General features: G+C 37.9%; 1 protein-coding gene across 6 annotated transcripts in view; it reads right to left on the bottom strand.

The window, feature by feature from the left end:
* Positions 1–25934, bottom strand: part of klhdc3 (kelch domain containing 3) — a 55351-nt gene that overhangs the window by 5648 nt on the left and 23769 nt on the right. For 4 of the 6 annotated variants that reach the window (XM_061910671.1, XM_061910670.1, XM_061910672.1 and 1 more), the window contains 2 exons: positions 9658–9731; positions 8156–8234 (listed from right to left, as the gene is read on the bottom strand). In XM_061910671.1, the coding sequence (XP_061766655.1) occupies positions 8156–8234; positions 9658–9731 (153 nt within the window). Of the gene's footprint in view, positions 1–8155; positions 8235–9657; positions 9732–25934 lie in introns of those variants that run through there. The other 2 variants (XM_061910674.1, XM_061910676.1) reach the window with 2 other exon arrangements.

Here is a 25934-nt window from a genome sequence, read left to right as displayed (position 1 = left end):
AGAATTTTATTAAACCAAAACAGTTTTCTTCAAAGTAATATAGAATTTTTCACAGCTGTTTATCTTTTATGGAGGGCAGCACGGTGGAACATGGGGTTAGTGCATGTGCCTCATAATAAGAAGGTGCTGGGAGTTTGCATGTTCTCCCCGTGACTGTGTGAGTTATCTCTGGTTATTCCGGGTTCCTCCCATCTCCAAAGACATGCACCTGGGGATAGGTTGATTGGCAACACTGAATTGATCTGAGTGTGAGAATGTGAGTGTGAATGTTGTCTGTCTATATGTGTTGTGTGTACCCCGCCTTCCTAACGAATGCAGCTGAGATAGGCTCCAGCACCCCCCACGACCACGAAAGGGAAAAGCGGTAGGAAATGGATGGATGGATGGATGAATGTAGTTAATCTTAGAACTGGCACCCAATGTTATTAATTAAAAAGTATTGATTTCGAATCGAGAATCATTTTGAAACAAGATTGGATTCTGAATTGAATAGTTACCCCTAAAAAATTTAATCAAATTGTGTTATGACCAAAGATTCAAAGCCCTACTAATTGAGAAATTCCAAAAATATTCAATCTGTGTGAGTGTATCGGCATTCGATTAAGTAATCGTGTGAAATTGGTTTGAAGATGAGGGAAGGCTGTGATGCAACATGAGAACCAGGAGCAGGGGCTGACAACAGAGTCTAGTGCTGACCTGATGACAGGTCAGAGGTTGAGCTCCAGATTGTTATCACTGGCTCTGGTTTCAACACTCACTCCCTCTCAATTGCTTTGTTCGTTTTTTTGGAGTGCGCGTGTGTGTTGAAGAGGGGAGATTGGCACCAGGGCAGAGGATGCCATTGAGGGGCAAAGGGAGTTAACCAGACTCTAGTGACTTCACAGAGAAGACAAGCCTTGACAGCTTACTGAACAACTCTACACCACCTTAAAGTGGAGCTCGTGCAAGGTGGCTATGATGACGCAACAGATTTGAGATTTTAATCAAGTGTCAAGTTACACACTGTATGAATAAAAATAACAGTGTATTTTATTTTATTCTAATCTTATGTTCCTAAAGTATATACATTAAAATATAAAGCTAACACTTTTGCCCCCTCTTTAATGAGCTGAACTCAAAGACATTTTACTTTTTCCATGTATATAGAAGTGCTATTTCTCTTAAATATTTTTGTACATATTTGTCTAAAACTTTGTTAGTGAGCACTTCTCTTTTGCCAAGATAATCTATCCACACACCAGTTATGGCATATGAATGTGCTGATTAGAGACCATTATTATTGCACAGGTGTGTGTAGGGCAGGCCTGAAAATGTACAGTTCTAATGTACTGGAGCCATTGACTGGAACCCACTGTTGTATAAGCTGGTCCATAGCTTGGCAAACATGTTCAAATGGTGACAAGTCAGTGCAGTATGATGGCCATACAAAATGACTGGGGTGTTTACAGCTACCTGAGGATCTTGTTTAAAGAACCAAGAAATTATAATCCCGCTGTAAAGGTGATGGTTTAAATGGCTTTACCATGGTATTCTTGATCTTGGTATCTCTGTGCATTTACAATGTTTTCAAAACAACATTGAATGCAAGCATATGTCCAATAAATGTGCAAGTATGTACAGCCTTTGCTCAATACTTTGCACCTTTGGCAGCAACTATAGTATTTCAGAATACATTGACACAAACTTGGTGCAACTATCTTAGGACAGTTTCGCACCTTCCTCTTTGCACCTCCATCAGGTTAGATGAGAAGTGTTGGTTTAATCCAGGATGGCACTGTTTATTGCTACATGTATCTTTCCCTCTGACCTAACTAGTCTCCCAATTCATGCTGCTGAAAAACAACCCCACAGCATGATGCTGCCACCACCATGCTTCCCTATAAGGATGGTATTGGCCTAGTGATGAGCGGTGCCTGGTTTCCTCCAAACTCGATGTTTAGCATTTAAGCCAAAAGTTCAATGTTTGACTCATTTGTTTCTTAATGGTCCGAGAGTCTTTTAGGTGCACTTTATCAAACCTTTTACTAAGAAATGGCTTCTGTGTGGCCAATATACCATACAGGCCTTATTGGTGGATTGCTGCAGAGATGGCTGTCCTTCTGTAAGGTTCTCCTCTCTACGCAGAGGAATTCTGCAGCTCGGACAGAGTTGGTCACCTCTCTGACTAGACTAAAATGAATGCAGAAATGTACAGAGACACACCATGGCTTTCCATCTCAATCTGGTGGAGCTTGAGAGGTGCTGCAAAGAGGAATGGGCTAAACCGCCTAAAGATAGGTGTGCCAAGCCAGTGGCATTGTATTTAAAAGGCTATAATTGCTGCCCTAGGTGCATCAACAAACTATGGAACAAATGCTACGAATACTTGTATACTTGTGATTTGTTTTATTTTTAATACATTTGCAATTGTTTTTAAAGCCTTTGCACATTGTCATTAAGGATTATTGTCTGTAAAAGTTTAAGAACAGAAATGCATTTATTTTATTTTTGAGTAAAGGCTGTAACATAACAAAAGGTGGAAATAGTGAAGCGCTGCTGTGAATACTTTCCAGGTGCACTGTATGCAAACCGATTAGTGCACCAGTTGTCCGGGTGGCTGGTATCAGATAAGCTTAGCGGTGAAGGGGCTGGATTTGGAGGTCATGGGCTTGTGTGGGCATACAGCTCAAACGCATTTGGAGACAGCTTATAGTACAATCCCCGTTTCCATATGAGTTGGGAAATTGTGTTGGATGTAAATATAAACGGAATACAATGATTTGCCAATCCTTTTCAACCCATATTCAATTGAATGCACTACAAGGACAAAATATTTGATGTTCAACCTAATAGACTTTTTTTTTCTCACAAATAATAGTTAACTTCGAATTTCATGGCTGCAACACGTGCCAAAGTAGTTGGGAAAGGGCATGTTCACCACTGTGTTACATCACCTTTTCTTTTACCAACACTCAATAAACGTTTGGGAACTGAGGAAACTAATTGTTGAAGCTTTGAAAGTGGAATTATTTCCCATTCTTGTTTTATGTAGAGCTTCAGTCGTTCAACAGTCCTGGGTCTCAGCTCTGGTATTTTAAGCTTCATAATGCGCCATACATTTTCGATGGGAGACAGGTCTGGACTGCAGGCGGGCCAGGAAAGTACCCACACTCTCTTTTTACGAAGCCACTCTGTTGTAACACATGCTGAATGTGGCTTGGCATTGTCTTTCTGAAATAAGCAGGGGCGTCAATGAAAAAGACGGCGCTTGGATGGCAGCATATGTTGTTCCAAAACCTGTATGTACCTTTCAGCATTAATGGTGCCTTCACAGATGCATAAGTTACCCATGCCTTGGGCACTAATGCACCCCCATACCATCACAAATGCTGGCTTTTGAACTTTGCTTCGATAACAGTCTGGATGGTTCGCTTCCCCTTTGGTCCGGATGACACGATGTCGAATATTTCCAAAAACAATTTGAAATGTGGACTTGTCAGACCACAGAACACTTCCACTTTGCATCACTCCATCTTAGATGATCTTGGGCTCAGAGAATCCTGCGGCGTGTCTGGATAATGTTGATAAATGGCTTTCGCTTTGCATAGTAGAGCTTTAACTTGCACTTACAGACGTAGCGACAAACTGTATTAAGTGACAGTGGTTTTCTGAAGTGTTTCTGAGCCCATGTGGTGATATCCTTTAGATATTGATGTCGGTTTTTGATACAGTGCTGTCTGAGGGATCGAAGGTCACAGTCATTCAATGTTGGTTTCCGGGCATGCCGCTTACGTGCAGTGATTTCTCCAGATTCTCAGAACCTTTTGATAACATTATGGACCATAGATGTTGAAATCCCTAAATTTCTTGCAATTGCACTTCGAGAAATGTTGTTCTTAAACTGTTTGACTATTTGCTCACGCAGTTGTGGTCAAAGGGGTGTACCTCGCCCTATCCTTTCTTCTGAAAGACTGAGCATATTTTGGGAAGCTGTTTTTATACACAATCATGGCACCCACCTGTTCCCAATTAGCCTGCACACCTGTGGGATGTTCCAAATAAGTGTGTGATGAGTATTCTTCAACTTTATCAGTATTCATTGCCACCTTTCCCAACTTCTTTGTCACGTGTTGCTGGCATCAAATTCTTAAGTTAATGATTATTTGCAAAAAAAAAAATGTTTATCAGTTTGAACATCAAATATGTTGTCTTTGTAGCATATTCAACTGAATACGGGTTGAAAATGATTTGCAAATCATTGTATTTTGTTTATATTTACATCAAACACAATTTCCCAATTCATATGGAAACGGGGTTTGTAGGTAAAGCCATGATCATCCCCAACACTTGTGACATCTGTGGCACTGTTTTTTGTGTTAAAACTGCACAGTTTGGAATAGCCTTTATTATACCCCAGCGCAATAATGAACTTTACATGCCACATCTGTGAGGTGGATGAATTATCTCAGAAAAGTGCTCACCAGCACCGATTTTGATCGTTTTGTCAACATTAGAGAAAAATGGGTCATTTAGGTTAAAGAAAAATGATCTTTGAATTACTCACGAAATATCGAGTGTGGTTTAAATGACCGCTTTTTATTATGTTAATGCTTTTAGAGTGAATGTAAAGCTGCCATGTTGACTTGATCACTTGACTTTAACAAGTAGCAAAATGCTCATTAATATTTAGTAAGACACTGCTGCTACAAGACTTGAATTACTCAGTATCACGTTTTTCCTGACTTGTAGTTTGAAATTACCAATAACTAGTCACACAATGTCATATAAATTGTAGTATACATCTTGGCATGTTATAATTGTCAGCAAAAATGTGTCAATATCGAGTAAAATAGCAAATACTTAGCTTAGAAAATGAAACTTTGGAACCAAATCTAACATGCATTTTATCCTTGTTGACTTATAAATAATGGTAACATTTAGATGCACGCTTGATGGAAAATAAATTAACGTCTGTATTAGTATCAGTAGCTTTTAAATCTAATTCAGGGTTTCCCCTACATGAGAATTTCGTGGCACAGCGCCACGGCAAGAAATAATGCCGCCACAATGTCAAAATAGGTTTTTCTTTTTACGTGAAAACATTTTTTTTTTTTTACATTAAAACATACTTGAGAGATGTGAATGTTTGAATGTGAGATATTTAATGAATTGATGTACCCTGTGTAGTCAATTATTTTTGTTGTATTGGCTATAATAATTTTGAAAAACAGCTCAAATATCACAAAAATTTGCATCTAAATTGCCTGTCAGAAGCGCGTCAGATTGTCCCGCACCTAAATGGAGTTGACACCCAACAAAAGTAAGGAAAGAGAGTTGAATAAGTATTTTAAGCTAATTTATAAATGTTTGGTTCAAGCCAGTGTAAACTACCCTAAATCTTTTGAAATGACTACCAAAAATGTTTAACTTCATGCCTTGTGGACATTGCTGTGTGGAGTGTGCATTTGTCCCCTTGCGTTATGTGGGTTATCCCCTGGGTACTCCAGCTTACATGCACATTTCAAACATATGTATGTTACCTACATTGGAAACTACAAATTGACAATAGTTATTAGTGTTAATGAATCTGTGACCTGTGATGAACCATGCTAATTGAAGTTACCTTGTCTCTGAGCTAATCCATTGTACGTTAGCATTATCCCAGCGACATTAGAGCTCAACCTTAATCCTGCCTAATTGTATAACCTTTTTCAGTTGATTCCAAATTATATTATTAATCTAACTTGATTTCTACATGTGTATATATAATTTACTTTTTTGTGTATGGTTAGTTTTACAGTGACTTCATTGTGAAGAATATTAACAAAACACCTCAAGTTATTTTTTTCAAATCTGATTTGAAAGACTGTTTACATATTTGGCAAACTAAATTGCAACATTCAGGGAGGGCAGAATAAAGTGTACCCTGTATTACCTTTTACAATAAGCAGCAACATTTGAAACTGCATTGAACAAAGAGAGCACAGTCCACCAAGTCAAATTAATTGTGTTAAAATTGATTGTGACTCAGATTATATAGTTGTGATTAAAATTATTCAACCCCCACACAATTTTGGTGTTTTAGCAAGTTGGACATTTATTCCGTATTTTCTTTATAGTCATATCAAATAAAGATGTGTCAAATAGACAAATGCAACTTAAATTGTAACACTGTATTTTACAAAATACCAAAAAAGGATATTTTTCTTAATATCTCATTGACAAAATGATTCAACCCCCTAGTTACATGCATCTTTAGTACTTAGTAGAACACCCTTTGGCAGTAATTACATCCTTCAAACGTGATACATAACCGGACACAAGCTTCTTGCAACGATCTACAGGTATTTTAGCCCATTCCTCTTGGGCAAAGGCCTCCAGTTCATTCATATTCTTGGGCTTGCGTGCTGCAACTGCCTTCTTCAAGTCCCACCTCAGGTTTTCTATAGGATTTAGGTCTGGCGACTGTGAAGGCCACTCCAGAGTCTTCCAGCCCTTCTTCTGCAACCACTCTGATGTTGATTTGGAGGTATGCTTGGGATCGTTGTCCTGTTGGAAGGTCCAACGTCTCCCAAGCCTCAGCTTCGTCACCGACTTCATGACATTTGCAGCTAATATATCCTGGTAGGAAATAGAATTCATAATGCCTTGAACGCGCTGGAGATTCCAGGTACCTGAGGCAGAGAAACAGCCCCAGAGCATGATTGACCCCCCACCATGCTTAACAGTAGGAAAGGTGTTCTTCTCTTTGTAAGCTTCATTTTTTTCTCCTCCAGACATAACGTTGATTCATAGGCCCAAAGACTTCCAGTTTTGTCTCATCACTCCATAGAACAGTTTCCCAAAACCTTTGGGGTTTGTCCAGATGATTTTTGGCATACTGGAGTCTATTTTTCTTGTGCCTGGTAGTCGGAAGTGGGGTGCGCCTGGGAGTTCTGGCATGGAGGCCTTCATCTCGTAGTGCGCGCCTTATTGTCTGGGACGAAACCTGCGTTCCCCCCTCTGCAATGTCCTGTTGTAGTTCCTCAGCTGCTACCCGGGGGTTTTTCACCACTGTACGCACACAGCATCCTCTTTCTACCACGCCCAGGTAGTGTTTCCACTGTGCCTTTAGCTTTAAACTTGCGAATTATGCTCCCAATTGTGTCTCTTGGAATGTGTAATGTCTTTGCTATTTTCTTATATCTACATTATATCCTTTCTTATGAAGAGAAATTACCTCCTCTCTTGACTTCTTTGACCACTCCCTGGACTTCACCATGTGTGTGGCAAACACATCATTGACCATCTACAAGAAGCTGAGCGTCACAGTCTTTTTCAATCAGTTTAATTGTTGCTCGTTATGGTTCTAATCACATCTACGGGTGTTTTTAACACCTGATTGAAAATACCTTATTCAAATTCTGTTCTTAAGAGTTATGATCTTCAAGGGGTTGAATAATTTTGTCAATGAGATATTAAGAAAATGTCCTTTTTTGGTATTTTGTAAAATACAGTGTTACAATTTAAGTTGCATTTGTCTATTTGACACATCTTTATTTGATATGACTATAAACAAAATACGGAATAAATGTCCAACTTGCTAAAACACCAAAATTGTGTGGTGGTTGAATAATTTTGATCACAACTGTATAAGCAATACATCCATTTTCTACCGCTTAATCCCTTTGGGGTCGCGGGGCGCGCTGGTGCCTATCTCAGCTACAATCAGGCGGAAGGCCCGATTGTTAATATTAATTGTATTAATAACTAATAAAACTAATATTTGTTTTAAATATACATAAAACATTTGTTTAGCTTTTTTAAAGAAAATATATGCATCATTGCAAATCAAAATTATCGTGTCATACATATGATGTCATATTGTACATGCCCCTAGCCGCCCCCCCCCCCCACCCACTAGTATATAGTGGCAATACTGGGGAAACCCTGCAATGCATTATTAACTTGTTATTAACTAACCTGTTCAAAAATAATTGATTTTGAAACTCAGCTCAACTTCAGGCATAGACTGGGGCAGGCACAAAAACAAGACATTAATGAAATAAATTAATGATAAAGAGCGTTATATCTAAAAATAAAAACAGTTAAAATAAAATAAAAAAGGAAAAAAAAAAGTAAAATGGTGGTTAAGTATCTCAATTAAGTGTGGAAATAGCAGAAATGTTTGTTGGACCTGATATCATGTGGAAGGCCCGACTGCTCCAGACTGTATTGAATTACAGCTATTTTGCATAATGTCTTCAAATTTGGACCTGGAAAAGAAAGGGGGATGAGTTTTAGGATGACAACAGAAGGGAAGCTTTTTTCTAACAAAGCTAAACATATCTCATACACAAATCACTACATAATTGTGGTTAGATGTGGGATAATGTTGTTTCATATCTATCCAGGTCTCTATTACTCTATAAATACATAGGAGTTTACTACAAGGTGCTTGTAACGTTTGCAAACAGAGAGAGCAGATTACACGTTGAAATAATCTGAACAAGCTAACTGGCAAATTGCACCACATTTTGGACAATATATTATTTTTTAGTTCACTTGACAGCTCTATATCAGGCTTTTCCAAAATTGGGGTTGCAGGTCCTCTTTTTACTTGCTGGTATTTTAGCTATTACTAAGCAGGCACACAATTTATTGGAAAAGATCTGTTGGAGTCAAGCTCATTGTAGTAAATACATGTTTTCTGTGTTCTTGATCATTGACATTTGTCAAGATTATGGCAATAAGTGGTACATTTCAGTATGTGTGATAATGCTCTTTAAACTCATATCATGTCCTTGCACAGAATATTAATTACTTTGAACATAGAGAGAAGTATCAGCTTTATCAGCAGCAATTTCTATCACTCGCCTTTTTCTTCGTCTAAAAGAGAGAACTCAGACTTGCTTTGTGTATCTGATTTTACTGAACCTTGGGGTGAATAGATTGTCCTACTGAAAGCAAAGTTTCACAAACAAGCTACTCCTGAGGGCATTAATAGTAAAACAATGACAAAATTAAATATTAAGAAAATATTTGTAAATAAATGTCAATCTTCTTTTACTACAATAAATACAAAACAGACATTCAGACAAATCGATGAGCGATACATTTCTACATTGGCAACTTATTTGTTATCTAAATGTTATTTGTAAATGTATATCAAATATAGGTAGTAGTTTTAAGAAAAACTATGGGACAGAATGATTCATGAGTATCAGCACTGGAAGTAGTCTTGGTAAATTATACATTAGCTTATCACACAGCCTTGTGCTTACTGTAATTACACAGCTCCTCTGCATCAGATATATAGCTTCATTGTTATTGCAAAAAGAGCATCACCACAAAATTGTCAGCCAATGTCATATCCCTTGCACCATATGTTCAGGAGTAAACTCTCACGTGAACTGCATGTAGCGGTGCATGCCATGCAGGATTCCACTTGGTACTGCGAGTCCTCTAAGCTCACTGTGTAAGACCATCCACACAAAAACTTTGAGCACATTTCATGCAGGCACTAAGTTTTGTTGTCAAAGAGATGGAAGTGTGCCATTTGATGTCACAAAGGTAGGGTCTAAGGACCAATTTAAAAATGTTTGAAATCTCCTTTATTTATAATCACACAAGGTCCCAAGAAGTATTTTCCATGTCAACCGTTACCTAAAAGCTATCAGGAATGACATAAATACTCACTGAAATCTAAGATGTAAAGGTCTGAATGATCCATGAGGTTAAATTCATCACCCATTCCTTGTTCAGGACAGGGACTGAAAGATGAACAAAGACAAGACAATAATTCAGTGATCTGCATCAAATAAAATACCACATCCTGTCTTTATGAGCATGAAACAAAGCGTTTTTTAAGTAACAGAAATATTCACATTGTCATACAATTTATTACCATATTTCATTTTCACTGAGGTCTAAAAAAATCATAGATAAAAAAAACATTAGAAGTGAGCAGGTCGTTTGGCTCTTCTTATCCTGACCAGCTTGATTTAAGCCGACAGGAAATAGAGCACTGCAGTAAGGCCGCCTGTCCTATGCAGATAGCCTCCCAGACATGTGTTGCCGTTTTATATCAATGAACATCTGTTTCCTGCCACGGTACTAAACACTCACACATACACACACCTGCAACACACAAGGTGCACCACAGTCAAAACATCTTCACATTTTATTTATGTATATAAAAACTGATTCATCCAAACTCAGCAGCTTCCAGTGAAAGTAATGGAAATTAACAGTAAAATTATATTAGGACAGTAGAAGAAAACATGTTATTAAATAATAGGCAAAGGTAAATAAGGAAGTAATAAAAAAATAAATGGATTGTAATGACAACAGCAGTTGTATTAATCAATACTCCTTCCACTACATATTTAAAAACTGCAAAAACTCAGGCCTACATTGTGAGACATAAATGGGATTGGTACATCCCTATTTAGGGAGTTGATTAAATTATTTCAGGATTTTCACACACTCCTGCTCATCAATCTTTATTTCTCTTTACGGTTGTCTCCTCCATCGAGTCTTTCTTTCGCTGCGTGTTCAGGATGTTGTAAGGGGTTTACGTTGCTAATCTTTCCTAAACAAACACGGATGGGGCTTAAAGCAGCCGGGAGAGGTGCAGAGCACGAGCACAGTCGTCCCAGAGGGTCAGCTGTGGAAGTCATTACGCCCCTTGGCCCCCCAGGAGGCGATTCACACAGGCTTATAGGGGCCTTCAACTGAATACTCTCAACCACCCAAGTCCCTTCACCACAAAAGTGTTGACCCTTATCTCTGATTCTCACCCTTCATTCAGTATATTTGCAGAATGTATATCAGGGGGGATTCAAATTCTAAAGTTTGATTGATCATCACAACCAAGAACATGTAACATTTCATGATATGCATAATTGAGTGATAGGAATATTGGTATTGAAAACAAAAAATCCAACATGTGTAGTAAAATAGACAGAGGGACTATTTAAAACGATGTAATGTAAAACCATGTTTTGTGGCATTGACGTGTATTACAAGAAAGTTTGACAACTCACAAATTGAAGAGGAGTGATATTTGTCAACTCAAAAAAACTATGGGTCTCTACTATAAAATAAGTTCCTTACTTTACTATACCATAAAGCACAAAGTTTTGGTTAAAACGTTTTTGAGTGACGCTTTCAGCAAACCTGCTAAAATAACTTGCGACCAAAACAACCCATACCTTACTTAGCAGACATAAGAATGATTAACTTGGATTAAAATAATATATGCAACTGAGCGCCTTGAGCATAAACAACATGAACAATACTGACAATGCTATGGACCAAGAGTTGTATTATATGTCTTAATCTAAGGTTTACACAAATGGGCAAGAGATATGTGCAAGTTGTATGCCTTCTATTAGAAGAATCCATCCACATCAAGTAGTTAAGGAAAGAACAAGGTTAAAGTGACCTTTTCATCATCAGTGTCATTTTGACATCTCACTTTCTTTTCAACCATTCCTGTTATTATTGGCTCAGTTTCTTTTGGTAAAAATCTCATAAAAAACAGGAACTTTTATTTTACTTTGCGGCATCAGAATGACCCAAATACAAACACAAACTGACTGTCACCAGTTCAGAATAAATTAAAAGGTACTCCACTGTCTATAAAGCAAAACACAGTGTGGTAGTTGTCAACAACTCACACATGGAGAGAGTCTAAGCCTTGGATGATGATGCGTGAAAAGGTAGAGATAAGAGCAGCAGCAAGAGAAATGACAACTGTAGTGCTGCGACACAGCTTTCTCGCATACTCATGGATAATATTAGCTTGGGTGTGAAGTCCAGCAGCACATTAATGTTTTATTGGTGTTTGTAAAACAGAAGAGGATCATAGAAACAGGGGAAGGAAAAGGGGTGTTGTTGGAAGCGGGAAGGTCACAGTGTGTGACTTTATGTGGCATCCTGGTGTTTGATGGTTCACTTTGTTACTCGATCAGCAAAGTATCACAATGTGTGAAAGTGGTCCCCGCCCCCTGAAGCAACGGTGGTTCCCAGTCTGTAAGAAGCCTGGGTGATGCTGCTCCCCCACTAAAAAAACAGTGGTTGCTATTTCAAACAACACTCAAATGAGGGTGTCTAATCACCCAATTGCCGCCCTCTCAAGCATTGCACTCGCACTGGCTACTCCACATCATTATCTTTGGAACAAGGCTTCCAAGACAGTAGACACTCAACTACTGTCTTAAAATTAACGAGGGAATACTGCAGAGCGTGGGAACACAACACAAAGGCATTTCTAAAAGTAAATAAAAAAATTAAAAAATAAATGCATTGTTAGATGATAAATATATAACTTATTTATTTGATGTGTTTTAAAGAAAAATATTGTGGTTATCAGCTAGTATGATTTCAGTGATTTCATTGGCCATATCCTCATACTTTAACTGATACAATCTGCATCCTGTTTCTAACGCTACATCCTATTGAACTTTGGTCCTTAGGAGCAGCTAATACACAGGAACTTATTACACACTACAACTTCCTGCTGAACATCTTATCAGGACGACCAGACGTGTATCAAATTATTTTGTTTGCATTTCAAAAAAGTCTAAATATATTCTATTCTATGCAATGGAAAGTCAATTGATACAAGTTAAACTGTGGGTAGGTGTCCATTGTCTTAGGACAGACAAAAGCCCTCTTTGCAGTAAATGTCCAGGAATGTTGTGAATATAGTTCTTGAACTAAAATGTTTGTGTGGCCCATTGAGTTTTGAGTTTGGATCAGATGTACAGTAGGCAACACTGTATTTTTGTCTCATTCCTGTGAGCATCTTGGGTGTGACTGAATCATTAAAAATTGGGACTATCTAGGACTGTCTGCAGTGTGCTCAAACGACCACCAATGAGCATCGGTGAGCAGATAATACTGTATAATCTATATCTCTTTTGCACTTATGTTAAGTCAAAAATACAGTGTTACCTACTGTACAACTGAAAAAAAGACTGCGAAATTGGGACAAATTTGGCTCATCCAAAATAATCAGGAACTTCATTCCGGGCCCAGTTATGGCAGTCTAAATGCACATCAACACTGATTCTAAGATGCAGACGTACAGTATAAGGGGTGAACAAGGAATGATTAGCTGCTGGTTATAGGACGATTAAATTAATTTCTGCAATGTTTAAAATGTGGCTGTCTGGCAAAGTTAAAATAAAAGCCTTTTTCTTTCAATGTGCCCATCCAAAATGACGCTAATAATGTTATGATGGCATACAACATATTTGACTCTTACATTTGTTATCACTGGTTGCTAGAGTCTTGTCAATTTTTGTGCCTCTGCTGTCTCATCTAGTCTTACCAACATATCTGTACCCCCTCCTGGGTGGTGGCTGGAAGGTGGATTAAGACCCATAGCCCCATGATGAGAGTGAGACACTAACTACCATTGGCTCCCAAAGATGCCTGTCTTTAGATTAGACTAGGAGGCCAGACGCTAATCAAACTTGCATCTCAAATTTCAACCTTTGAAACCAAAATGTACTTTGCGTTTTTCATGGAACTAAGGAGCATACCGTACCTCTTATGCAGCTATTCACTCATTCACTCTTATCAGGACAAATTGTTCTTTTATCAGGGTATACAGTCATAAAGCTGTAGCCTATAACAACAAGGAAGGAAGACATTAATTTACATTTGGAACCTTGAGCACAGCTGGTTAAAATAAAGATGGCAGTTGAGATGGAATATTATAGTTTGAAAAATTGTTGCCACACTTCTCAGCTATAATTATTATAGGTGTCAAGGCCAGCTGACAAAGGACACTAAAATAAGATAATACAGTATAATGTACAACACTAACAGCGTGTTCTTTTCATGATAATCACTCCTTCCTTTCATTTAGAAGTGTCATCTTCAAAGTAATCAAAGAATTTTCTTATTAAAAAATATACGTGTTGTAAACAGGATGAGTAGTATATCAACTACTCCCTTTTTTACAGGTCAATTTACTTGAACAACATTACAAAGTGTCACCTATGTAGGTTGTTTATTTGAGCTGCTGTATAGCACTCACCTCTATGACACCACAATGTATACAGGCTGTTAGTGGGTTAAGGAGGGTTAAGATGGAGATGAAATACTATCATGGTCATGGCTTTGAAGAGTAAATCACAGAGTTGCTGTGCTGCCCAAAGGTCTTCTGCCGCACGTGCGAGATGCCCCAAATCCATCTCAGGTCACCTTCACTGTTTGACAAGTTTTATCTCGGACATATGAAACACACATACGCACACACAAGTAGACAGACAATTAATAAAAGGAAACGTCTGTGGCCTGCCCTTTGACACTAAAGGACAAATGACAATATGTGCATATCTTAAGTGCTGATAATCAGGTTAACGTGGAGCCAAGTGTCTCAGAAGCAGGTCATGAACAGCAAGTGCAGCTGTAATGGCTGGTTAATTGATAAAATGGCTGTGCTTTGACACTCTATTGAAGATTTCACAAGAAGTCTTTGGTTAATACAATACCTTGGAAGAAAAAAAGTGGTTCAACGACAAACAAGAGTCAATTCCATGTAGTGTTTAGTCTAACATTTCAACTATCAGGTTCAATGGTGATAAGCTACACTTTAGCCAGCTGGACTATCATAACAGCAGCCCTAGCAGCCGTTGATAAGATGCTAAATGGTATTATAGGTGATATCGAGGCACCAGACTTTTGACCTCCTGATCAGCTAACAAGATCACTGGACACTGAAGAAAATCTCTGGCTCAGCAAATTGCGGTTTTGAATTCACAAGTAAAATTCCACACGGATTAAATATCATGGTGAGATTTTGGGGGAATAAACAAGAGACTTTGGGCTGGGATGTTTTGGCTACCAGTGAGATTATCTGCTATGTGGTCTACCTCAAGCTCTAGAATCTTAAACAACCTGGAAGCATTATGGTGGTCCAACAACTACAATCTATCATGTCAAAAGTGTTTACAAGAAACTACATCCAGCATAATATGCTGCTACTATACTACCCTTTAATCAAAAGCTCTGTTGAAAAATAGACCATACACAAGGTGTTAAATGGGTCATATTATGATTTATTCCCCCTCCATTTTAAACACTTGCTTGTGGTTTACATAAAATGTGATGGTGGTTCTTTGATCAAAATTTGGCAATGATTAGGTTTTAGAGACCGTTTTCAAGCTGCTTTCAGACCGTCTCTTCAGGATGCACCGTTTTGTGGGCGGTCCTATTTTCATGCCTCCACTTTGACACACTCTTCTGCCCGCCATATTTGTTGTAGTTCTTCAAAAACGAGTCTTCTAAGAGAATAGGTTTGATCTATACGCTACTTTGTATTAGAAATGGCAACAGCAGAGGATGCATGTACATTGATGAGCCAGTCTGCCCCACAACAAAAGGATAGAGATAAAAGGAACGTAATGACTACAGCGTCGGACTACAATAGCCGACACGCACACAGCTCTTCGGGCAAAACTTTACAATGTAAAGATAATCCACTGGCGTCACCGATGGAAAAAATGTCACAAATGGGGCAAATTCCCATACTTATTGTTCAGTGGAAGTATGAAGGAAGGCAAGATTGTTATACAAATGTAAAAGACTTAAGTAGTTATAGCTACTATGAGAAGACTTATAATGTCTATAGGGCTCAAACAATATGTAAGTTGTTTGTCACATGGTGCTAGTTTGGATAACACTAGCATCCTACTAAATGCTACTTGTGAAACACAATAAATCATGCATTGATTCAAACTCACCAGTCTGAAAACGCCATGAACACACCAACATGTACCAGGTGATGGCGTTAAAAGTGAAGTCAACATGTACCAGGTGATGGCGGTAAAAGTGAAGTTTGGTCGTCTCACGGCTGCTATCCAGGCAATTCACCGTCTATTTATTAGCTTCATAACTTGACTTCTTTTGGCGTTACTTTTAGACTAGAAATGAGAAAAATCTCACCAAATCCTTTTTTTCCTGAGACGAGCATGACCCCGATTGTGGAAGTTAATGATGTCGCACGTTCGCGCCATGTTTTGAACTTATTAAAAAAATAAAAAAATAAAAAATAAAAACTGAAGCACAGTCAACCATATAAATAAGGAAGTCAGAATCCAGCAAGACCCACAATGCAATGCCTTTTCACGTCACACTTTCAAGGCCTATTGTTTGAATAACACAAATAAATCTCATTGTGACCAAAAAGTCTAATGACCAGCACTGGATTTTCCCTCAAAGATTCCAAGCTGTTTCCTTACAACATGTCATTCTGTCATGCCCTTGCTCCCGTTACGCCCCTCATAAGATGCCCTTTTTCCAGCCCAAAACAATTTGTGATTCAGCACACCCAGAGCTTGCAGTGAGCTCATCTTGAGTGTGACACAAGTTTAACAACTTGTAGTCGGTTCATTAAATCCCATCAAAGTTTAGAATATTTGTTGTTTTACTTTGGAAAATACGCTGCTAATTGCTTGTGTAGGTGAAGGTCGGTGCAGGTGGAGTTAGTCATGCACGGGTCGTCCTTCGTGGGGCAATGAGCAGGTCCCAGTAAATGAGTGTAGCAGAGGTGCTTAGGGCATATCAAATAGCACTCCGTGAGAAAGAATGCTCCCCGAGGTCATAAATCAAAGAAGGGGCAGAATTTCGCGCCTCTCTGAAAACCAGCAGGCCTGTTTATACTTACGTAAGTGGTGCTCAACAGATTGTCAATAAATGCCCAGCCAGTCAGTTTCCTCATAGAACAACAGCACATTTAGCCAAATGTGTACAGTATTGTACACCCCATGTTTGAAATACACAACACATTGCACACATAAACTAGGCAAAACGGCGTTATCATGCAAATCTGTAGAACTAAATTCATAATATTCTATCTGCAACAGCCAATTTGTTTTTATTGATTACAGTTTATGCTTTTCCTCTTGTAGTGCATTGAGTATAAACACAGACTTCTGGTCTCAAATCCCTTAGCAAACAGGGGGATTCAGGAGTTGAAGAGTTTTATTGTACTTCACTAAAGTAATAAATTATGCCCACACAAATCTTGGACTGGGGATAAATATCAAGGGGGTTCTGTTTTACATCAGTTTGAAAGGACAACCAACCTCGGAAAACAAAATGTGAGCCATAAATTTGAACACAATTTCCTTGGGCAGAACGACTAAATGAGAAGACCTACAAAAAACACAAGCAAAGTGTCCAACAAATAATTCATGGTGGCATGTGCGTGCATTTGTTAGCTGCATACAGACAGATACCAATAACATTTTAGGCTGGTTAACTGCCCTCAAGTTGTTAGGTCATGTAAAAACAAACTGAGTCATAGCTGCTTTTAAACAACTTGGTGAATTAGTTGCACATAATGTAAAACACACTAACTCGGTCAGGGACTTTTGTTTTGGTGTGAATGTTGGTACACTACAAATTAAGGCATTACCTTGATTGCAAACCATTAAGGTAAGTAATAAGACAAAGACAACAAATAAAGAACCAAGAAGAAACTTAGTGTGTGTTTGTGTAGCTTAGTGCGTACGTACTCGTACTTATGGGAGTTCCTGTGCTTAAGTGCGCTCATGTAAATAACAAAACATGCAATGTAAGTCAATAGAAGTTGTGTGGTCAGCTTATTTTGGAACTGTAGGGATCACACTAATTTGTACAGTAACAGGAAACAAAAACTTGATAGGGCCAGACTTAATACAAAATAGAAGTGGGCTAAGATACAATGTGGGGCATAAGTGTGTGCTAAAAGTGACATGAATTAATCTTATACAATTACCTCAACTTCTAAAGCTAAAACAAAAATGTATGCAGTACAATTTTCAAACAATGCAGAACATTACCTAAAGATGAAAAAGTCCCTGATTTGTAAGCAACAACAATCATTTACCACTTTGACAAAGGTGTTGGTAATGTTGTGGTGTTTGATCACTTTTTCTGCTTGGCTGCACCGTCACTTAAAAAGGATTTCAATGTATCTTACGAACTAATTTTCCAAACATAAGTCCTGGACTTAAGAGGAAAATGTGACTCGTGAAATTCAGGTGACATTGGAAACAAAATACTGCCTAATTATTTTGAACACCAATTGTAAGGAATGTTACCTTTAAAAGCTGCAAAAAAAACCCAAGGTAAATTTTTTCTCCTGAAAGGCTTTATGTGAGAATGTTTTTTGTACATTCAATTATTTGTATAGCCTAACATACTCACAATTTGACCGCCACAAATAGATTTGGTACTACCTGTACACCCTCGGTCATAAACACATTAAGTTATAGCAAGTTTGTTCACATCTGTGCAGTTGGTAACGGTACGCATCATAACTTGGCTTCTTAACACACTTTATAGCAGGAACTATCAGTATTCAGACCCCTCAAGATACTCTTTTGAAAGAAGGCACTAGCCAAAATTCTAGCATTTTTCTAGTGCTATTGGGGGCGTTTGGGCTATGTTTGGCCACTTTTGGTAAGCAGAACTGGCGCTGCAGGATAAAGGCGCCCGATGCCCGGGCTTATACGTATTATACATACATATATATAAAATATATATATATACATATATATAATATATATATATACATATATATATATAATATATATATATATATGCATTTATATATATATATGTATATATGTATATATATGTATACATACACACACATGTATATATATATAAATATATATATATATATACACATATGTATATACATATATATACACACATATGTATATATATACACATTTTTTTACAAACATATGTATATATATACACATTTTTTTACAAACATATGTATATACATACACACATATAAACACACACATATGTATATGTATATATATACACACACATGTATATATATATACACACACACATATGTATATATATATATATACACATATGTATATACATATATAATATATACACACATATGTATATATGTATATATATACACACACACGTATGTATATATACACATTTTTTTACACACACATATATATATATGTATATATATACACACACACATATGTATATATACACATTTTTTTACACACACATATGTATATATATATCCACACATATATAAACACACATATGTATATGTATATATATATATATATATATATATACACACACATATGTATATGTATATGTATATATATATATATATATATATATATATATATATATATATATATACATATACATATACACACACAAGGGGTGTAACGGTGCATGTACTTGTATTGAACTGTTTCGGTAAGGGGGTTTCGGTTCGGTTCGGTTCGGAGGTGTACCGAACGAGTACGCATGCTAGCAGCGACCGGGCTAGGACGGCATGTAAAAGCCAGAGCTGGAAGACCCTCCAACCGAACGAGTTTCCACACGAACATATTGAGCAGCGTACCGCACGTTGTGTAAACATTACACACCGAGGCACAACACATAGCATGCTAGCAGCGACCGGGCTACGATAGACTGACCACACCTCATCTTTTCACCGGACATGTCCTCTTTTGCGGAGCTGTCCGGGTGGAGTTTCTTAAATGCTTCAAATGTCCGGTATTTTAAGTTAGGGTTGCGTGTATTTTCAATGTTCGTTCAGGGTTAAGAAAGGGTTAAAACAAAACAATTTGTGCACGCAGCTGCATTCGTGAGGGAGGGGCAGAGACAGAGAGCGCGAGAGAGTTATGATAAACGCGCATGCGTCGCCAGGCTCTGCTTTTTACCCATAGATTTATAAGATTTTTTTTTTTTATTATCTATAGCAGGGGTGTCAAAAGTGTGCCCCGGAGGCCATTTGTGGCCCACAGCTAAGGTTTTAAAGGCCCACGGTTGGTTTTAGTACGGTCAATGAGAGGGGCGCCCGCTCCATCTGCCTCAAAACCACCGGCTACGAGAAGGCACGCGTCACGGTGGCTCTTGCAGCCAAAGCAGACAGGACAAAGCTGAAGCCTTACATTGTGTTTAAAGGCCTACTGAAATGAGTTTTATAGAGTACTTGGTACCATCATTTTATTTTTCCCGGTAGGCTGCTTTATTTAAAAACTTTATTTATTTTCAGTATTGGTATTCTATTTGACAATTGTTGCACTACTGCCATGTTGAGGCCTTGTTGATCTCTTGTCTTTTGATAGTCTTGTTTTTTTGTTTGTATGTTTACCATAACTTTTACATTTAAAGTTTTTTATACGAAAAAAAATACAGGACAGTAACCATTGTAACCAAATAATGGCCTGGTGCAGGCTGGTGAAAAAATAAATAAAAGCCCTGAGCAAATAACCGCCTGCTTCTTTTAAACGCCCGTCTCCAAAAATGATTTTGTGAAATAAATGCACGGGCTACTATTTGGTAATATACGGTACATACACACACATATATATATATATATATATATATATATATATATATATATATATATATATATATATATATATACATATTTATACACACATGTATATATGGGCAGCACGATGAAGGGGGGTTAGTGTGTCTGCCTCACAATTTGAAGGTCCTGAGTAGTTAGGGTTCAATCCCGGGCTCGGGATCTTTCTGTGTGGAGTTTGCATGTCCTCCCCGTGACTGTGTGGGTTCCCTCTGGGCACTCCGGCTTCATCCCACTTCCAAAGACATGCACCTGGGTATAGGTTGTTTGGCGACACTGGGGTTGGCCCTAGTGTGTGAATGTGTGTGTGAATGTTGTCTGTCCATCTGTGTTGGCCCTGCGTTGAGGTGGCGACTTGTCCAGGGTGTACTGCCTTCCGCCCGATTGTTTAGATAGGCACCGGCGCCCCCCGCAACCCCAAAGGGAATAGATGGATGTATATATACATATACACACACACATTTATATATATATATATATATATATATAAGGGACGGCGTGGCGCAGTGGAAGAGTGGCCGTGCGCAACCTAAGGGTCCTTGGTTCAATTCCCACCTATTACCAACCTCGTCACGTCCGTTGTGTCCTGAGCAAGACACTTCACTCTTGCTCCTGATGGGTGCTGGTTAGCGCCTTGCATGGCCGCTCCCCCATCAGTGTGTGAATGTGTGTGTGAATGGGTAAATGTGGAAGTAGTGTCAAAGCGCTTTGAGTACCATGAAGGTAGAAAAGCGCTATACAAGTACAACCCATTTATTATTTATATATATATATATATATGGGGTGTGAGAAAAAAATCGATTCGAATACGAATCGAATTAAATACGTTGTGCGATTCAGAATCGATTCTCGTTTTTTTTTTTTCAAAATTTATTTATTTTTTTTAATTTTATTTTATTTTTTTATCAATCCAACAAACCACTACACAGCAATACCATAACAATTCCAAAACCAAACCTGACCCAGCAACACTCAGAACTGCAATAAACAGAGCAATTGAGAGGAGACACAAACACGACACAGAACCAACCAAAAGTAGTGAAACAAAAATAAATATTATCAACAACACTATCAATATTAGTTATAATTTAAGCATGGCAATAATTAAAAATCCCTCATTTACATTATTAGACATTTATAAAAAATAAAAATAAAAGAACACTAGTGTCACAGTGGCTAACACTTGCATTGCATCTCATAAGCTTGACAACACAGTGTCCAATGTTTTCACAAAGATAAAATAAGTGAGCTTTTTTATTCGTTTAATAGTTAAGACAAATTTACATTATTGCAATCAGTTGATAAAACATTGTCCTTTTTTTAAAAAAAGATCTACTACTCTGCTTGCATGTCAGCAGACTGGGGTGGACCCTGCTGAAGTCCTATGTATTGAATGAATACAGAATCGTTTTGAATCGAAATATCATTTTTGAATCGAAAAAATATCGTTTTTGAATCGAGAATCGTGTTGAATCGAAAAAAATCGATATATTATCGAATCCCGACCCCAAGAATCGATATTGAATCGTGGGACACCCAAAGATTTGCAGCCCATATATATATATATATATATATATATATATATATGCACATATACACATATGCACACACACACACACACACACACACACACACACACACGCACACGTATACATATATACACATACACACATTCATTCAGACCAAAACAACCTGTCGATCGCGATTGACCACTCGATCATTGGGACCCTAACGGTCTGTCGCAAAAAACATTAGGGAAAAAAAAGTATTAATATGACATCAGTGACAACCCCACCTGGAGAATGACCAACAGATCTGCAAACAGGCATGCATTTTAACTCCTGAACACACTCATCCGCCTCTGCCTTGCTCTCTTTAGCTTCTTATCCATCTGCTCTCGACACTGCAGCCAAACCCCACGAGTTCAGCGGTGCGCTACACTCGCTCGTCTTGCAAAGGTGCTCATAAATCATCACGCTGCAACAATGACTGAATATCTGACTGTCGTAATAAATCGGACATTTTCGAACATCCAACATTGAAAAAAATCTTTCCAGAAGGCCCCTGTGCCGCATCTTGGGCACCCCTGCTGTAGAAGCTAACAGTTTATGGCAACTATAGGCTTAGTAGCCTAGTATATTTGTTCGGGTCACATATAGGATGCGAGTCACATGGTTTTGACGTCAGCACCGGAATTAGTAAGTTCAGCTGTTCACCTGGCTGGTTTTCCCTGTGTGATAAAAGAGGGGATACATGGGGAAGTTCTTCTTTAGCTGCTGCCTTGTTGTATATGTTACTCCCTTTGCGCATGTCAATGTTTACTTTTGTATTCACAATAAATCAACACAAAATCTGTACTTGGGCGCAATGTCCACGGAGTCTCGTATGTTTCCCGCCGCAGGTGAGCGATGATGGTAATGGACTCGTTGTTGAGGGAAAAGATGTTTGATGGTGGATGCTAGAAAATGTCAGATTTTAATTGAATTAGGTTCGAAATTGAGACAATATAATGGAATCGATATTTACAAACCATATTAAATCTAACATCAGCGTTTTTTACCACCACAAAACATTGCCAAAATCAAAGAAATTGTGTCTAAACCAGACTGAAAGACTAATCCATGCTTTTGCTCCTGGGCTTTTTAAATAAGCTGTAAAGCAGCTGCAAAACATAGAAAATACTGCTGTTTGAGTCATGAATAGATTCAGGAAACACAACCCTATCATTCCACTGCTTGGGTCAATGCACTGGCTCTTCTCGTCGTCAGAGAATAGGCATTGAAACAGCTCTGCTTGTGTACAAGTCTTTTCATGGCCTAGCGCCAAAGAAAATCTCTTAAATGTTCGAGGCAACTTGGCCTCCGAGAACCTTAAGAAGTGGTCTACCGCTAGTGCCCATAGTCATGACTGAGCATGGTGAACCTGTGTTTCAGTTTTATGCTGTTGAAATCCTCCAGAAGATTTAAGACAGTCCTCAACTTTTCACTTCTATTTCGCTGTGCATACGACAACAAATTATTATTTTCAATTGATGGTTAATTCATGATTATTTTTATGATAATTGTGTTTGTTTGCCTGTAACTGTATATGTTTGTAGAACAATTTAAATTGCCTTGCATACGAATTGTACTGTATAAACAAACATGCCTTTCAAACAATATGATGCAACATTATTATTAACTAATCCAAAAAATATGCCACTTCATGAATGATTTAAAAAATGTTGGAATGTATGTTAACCCAATACAATTTGTACTATAATTACCTTGCGATACAGATTATAAAGAAATAAATGGGCATGGTTATGTGAAATCAGGTCTGATGGACACATAGGCATGTAGACGTGAGGCTGAGAGAACTGTTATCCACAGTCTTCCGATCTTCCCTATCAGGTTTCCCAGTGGGGTTTCGGCTGATAACTCGGCATTGTTGATAACAATAGCCCAGGTCCAGGCTATGCTGGGACATTTTAATGCCGTTAGCTACCTCATTACTCCACTGGCTACTGGTCTGTCCCAAGCACAGTGGCACCTTAGCAGGTACCAGTTATCAGTACTGCCTTATGACCACCAATGAAATCATCAGACTACCCTCTACAGGAGCCAGACCACCAGTTTACGGTTGGGGAACTAGTTGCTACACCAGGGATATTCAGTAAAACAGATTTTTTGTTTTTCATGGTGATTTCCCCGGCCCCACTAACTCCCTAGAGATGTCAGGGTCTGAACATTTCTTATCGCGGCATTTTTAAATGTGCTCAAAAATTTTCCAAAAGTACTTATACAGAAATCTTTTAACCAGGTTTTATTAAGAATAAAACATTATAAATGATTTTGCTTGTAGAAGAAACATTATAGATAAAAACACTGTTTCATAGAAATTCAATGTGCACATGAAAACCCATGCATTATAAACAAAGTAATATGGCAGAAACAAAATAATAAACAGATAAAAACTAAATGTGAAATTGTGCAAGGTGGCACCTTATGGACATAAGAAATAATACAATCAAAATAAATATTAGAATTGTGCAAGATGGCACCTGATGGCTGTAAGACGTAACTGCACTCTGTGTCCATATAGAGAAAATTTGTGTTCATATACAGGGGTCGGCCACCCAAAATGTTGAAAGAGCCATATTGGACCAAAAATACAAAAACAAATCTGTCTGGAGCTGCAAAAAAATACATTAGATACATTTAGTGTGTCATGAGATATAAATTGAATTATGAGGACTTAAAGGAAACTAAATGAGCTCAAATATAGCTACAAATGAGGCATAATGATGCAATATGTACATACAGCTAGTCCAAAAAGCATGTTAGCATCGATTAGCTTGCAGTAATGCACTGACCAAATATGTCTGATAAGCACTCCACGCAAGTCAATAACGTCAACAAAACTCACCTTTGTGCATTAATGCACAACGTTCAAAGTTTAGTGGACAAAATGAGACAGAAAAAAAAGGTGGCACAAAACATGTCTTAGAAAGTCGGAGAAAGTTGGAGAACGTTATATACGTGTAAACAAGCTACGGTGAGTTCAAGGACCGCCAAAATTAGTAGGACAAAACAGCGCTTGCCAAATACTCGAATAAGTGAAGCATGTTTGATACAAACAGTGTGCTTTATAACAATTAAGGAGGTTTGTGTCGTGTTTGTCCTCCTGCAGAAACCATATTAAAACAAAAAATATGTTATTTTCCCCTCATCATTTTCATTTTTTATATATTTTTGAAAAAGCTCCAGAGAGCCACTAGGGCGGCGCTAAAGAGCCGCATGCGGCTCCAGAGCTGCGGGTTGCCGACCCCTGATATATGAGGTCTAACAGGGAGCTGCATGATTATGGGCAAATTTATAATTAACATTATTTTTATCAATCTGCAATGAGATGGGGACTTGTCCAGGGTGTACCCGCCTTCCGCCCGCTTGTAGCTGAGATAAGCAACAGCGCCCCCTGTGACCCCAAAGGGAATACGCGGTAGACAATGGATGGATGGATGGATTTTTATCAATATTGAAAAGACAATTATTAATCATGATTAATCATTATGTTTTATTATTAAAGTGTTGGGGTAGGGAGTGAAAGATACGCCGTCATATCTAATAGAAAGGCTATTGATAAACGTTATCCATATAGTTAAAGACAGTATTTGTGTTTTTTTTTTGTGCCAGCTTTTTCTTAATATACGATGCCTTCATCTCTTTTACATTTTGATAGAGAGAGATATCTTTTTAAGTTATGTAAAGTTACAAGAACTAAAATATGTACATGCTGTATCATGACATATCCATTAGTTTGACAATTGTATGTCATATAGGAATTAACAATACACCATAACAGTTTAACAAAATGCCATGTCACATGAATAGGTTTTGAAGTAATAACTTTGTGAAATGAAAAAAAACACAAGGAATGTAAAATTAACATGGTGTTTACTTTTTGATATCAATATAAAACACAAAGCAGTTTGGGAAATGAAGATAAAGTCTATTAAATAAGCTTTGTTCTTATCCAACAACACAATGTGGTTCAGTTTCCTCATGTCATTAAGTCTCAGTCATAGCAAACTTCAATTTTTTTATATTCT

The sequence above is a fragment of the Nerophis ophidion genome, linkage group LG09 (assembly GCF_033978795.1).
Source record: "Nerophis ophidion isolate RoL-2023_Sa linkage group LG09, RoL_Noph_v1.0, whole genome shotgun sequence".
Taxonomy (NCBI): Eukaryota; Metazoa; Chordata; class Actinopteri; order Syngnathiformes; family Syngnathidae; genus Nerophis; species Nerophis ophidion.
Note: the sequence above shows the minus strand (reverse complement) of the source record. Positions and strands in the feature narration are given on the sequence as shown.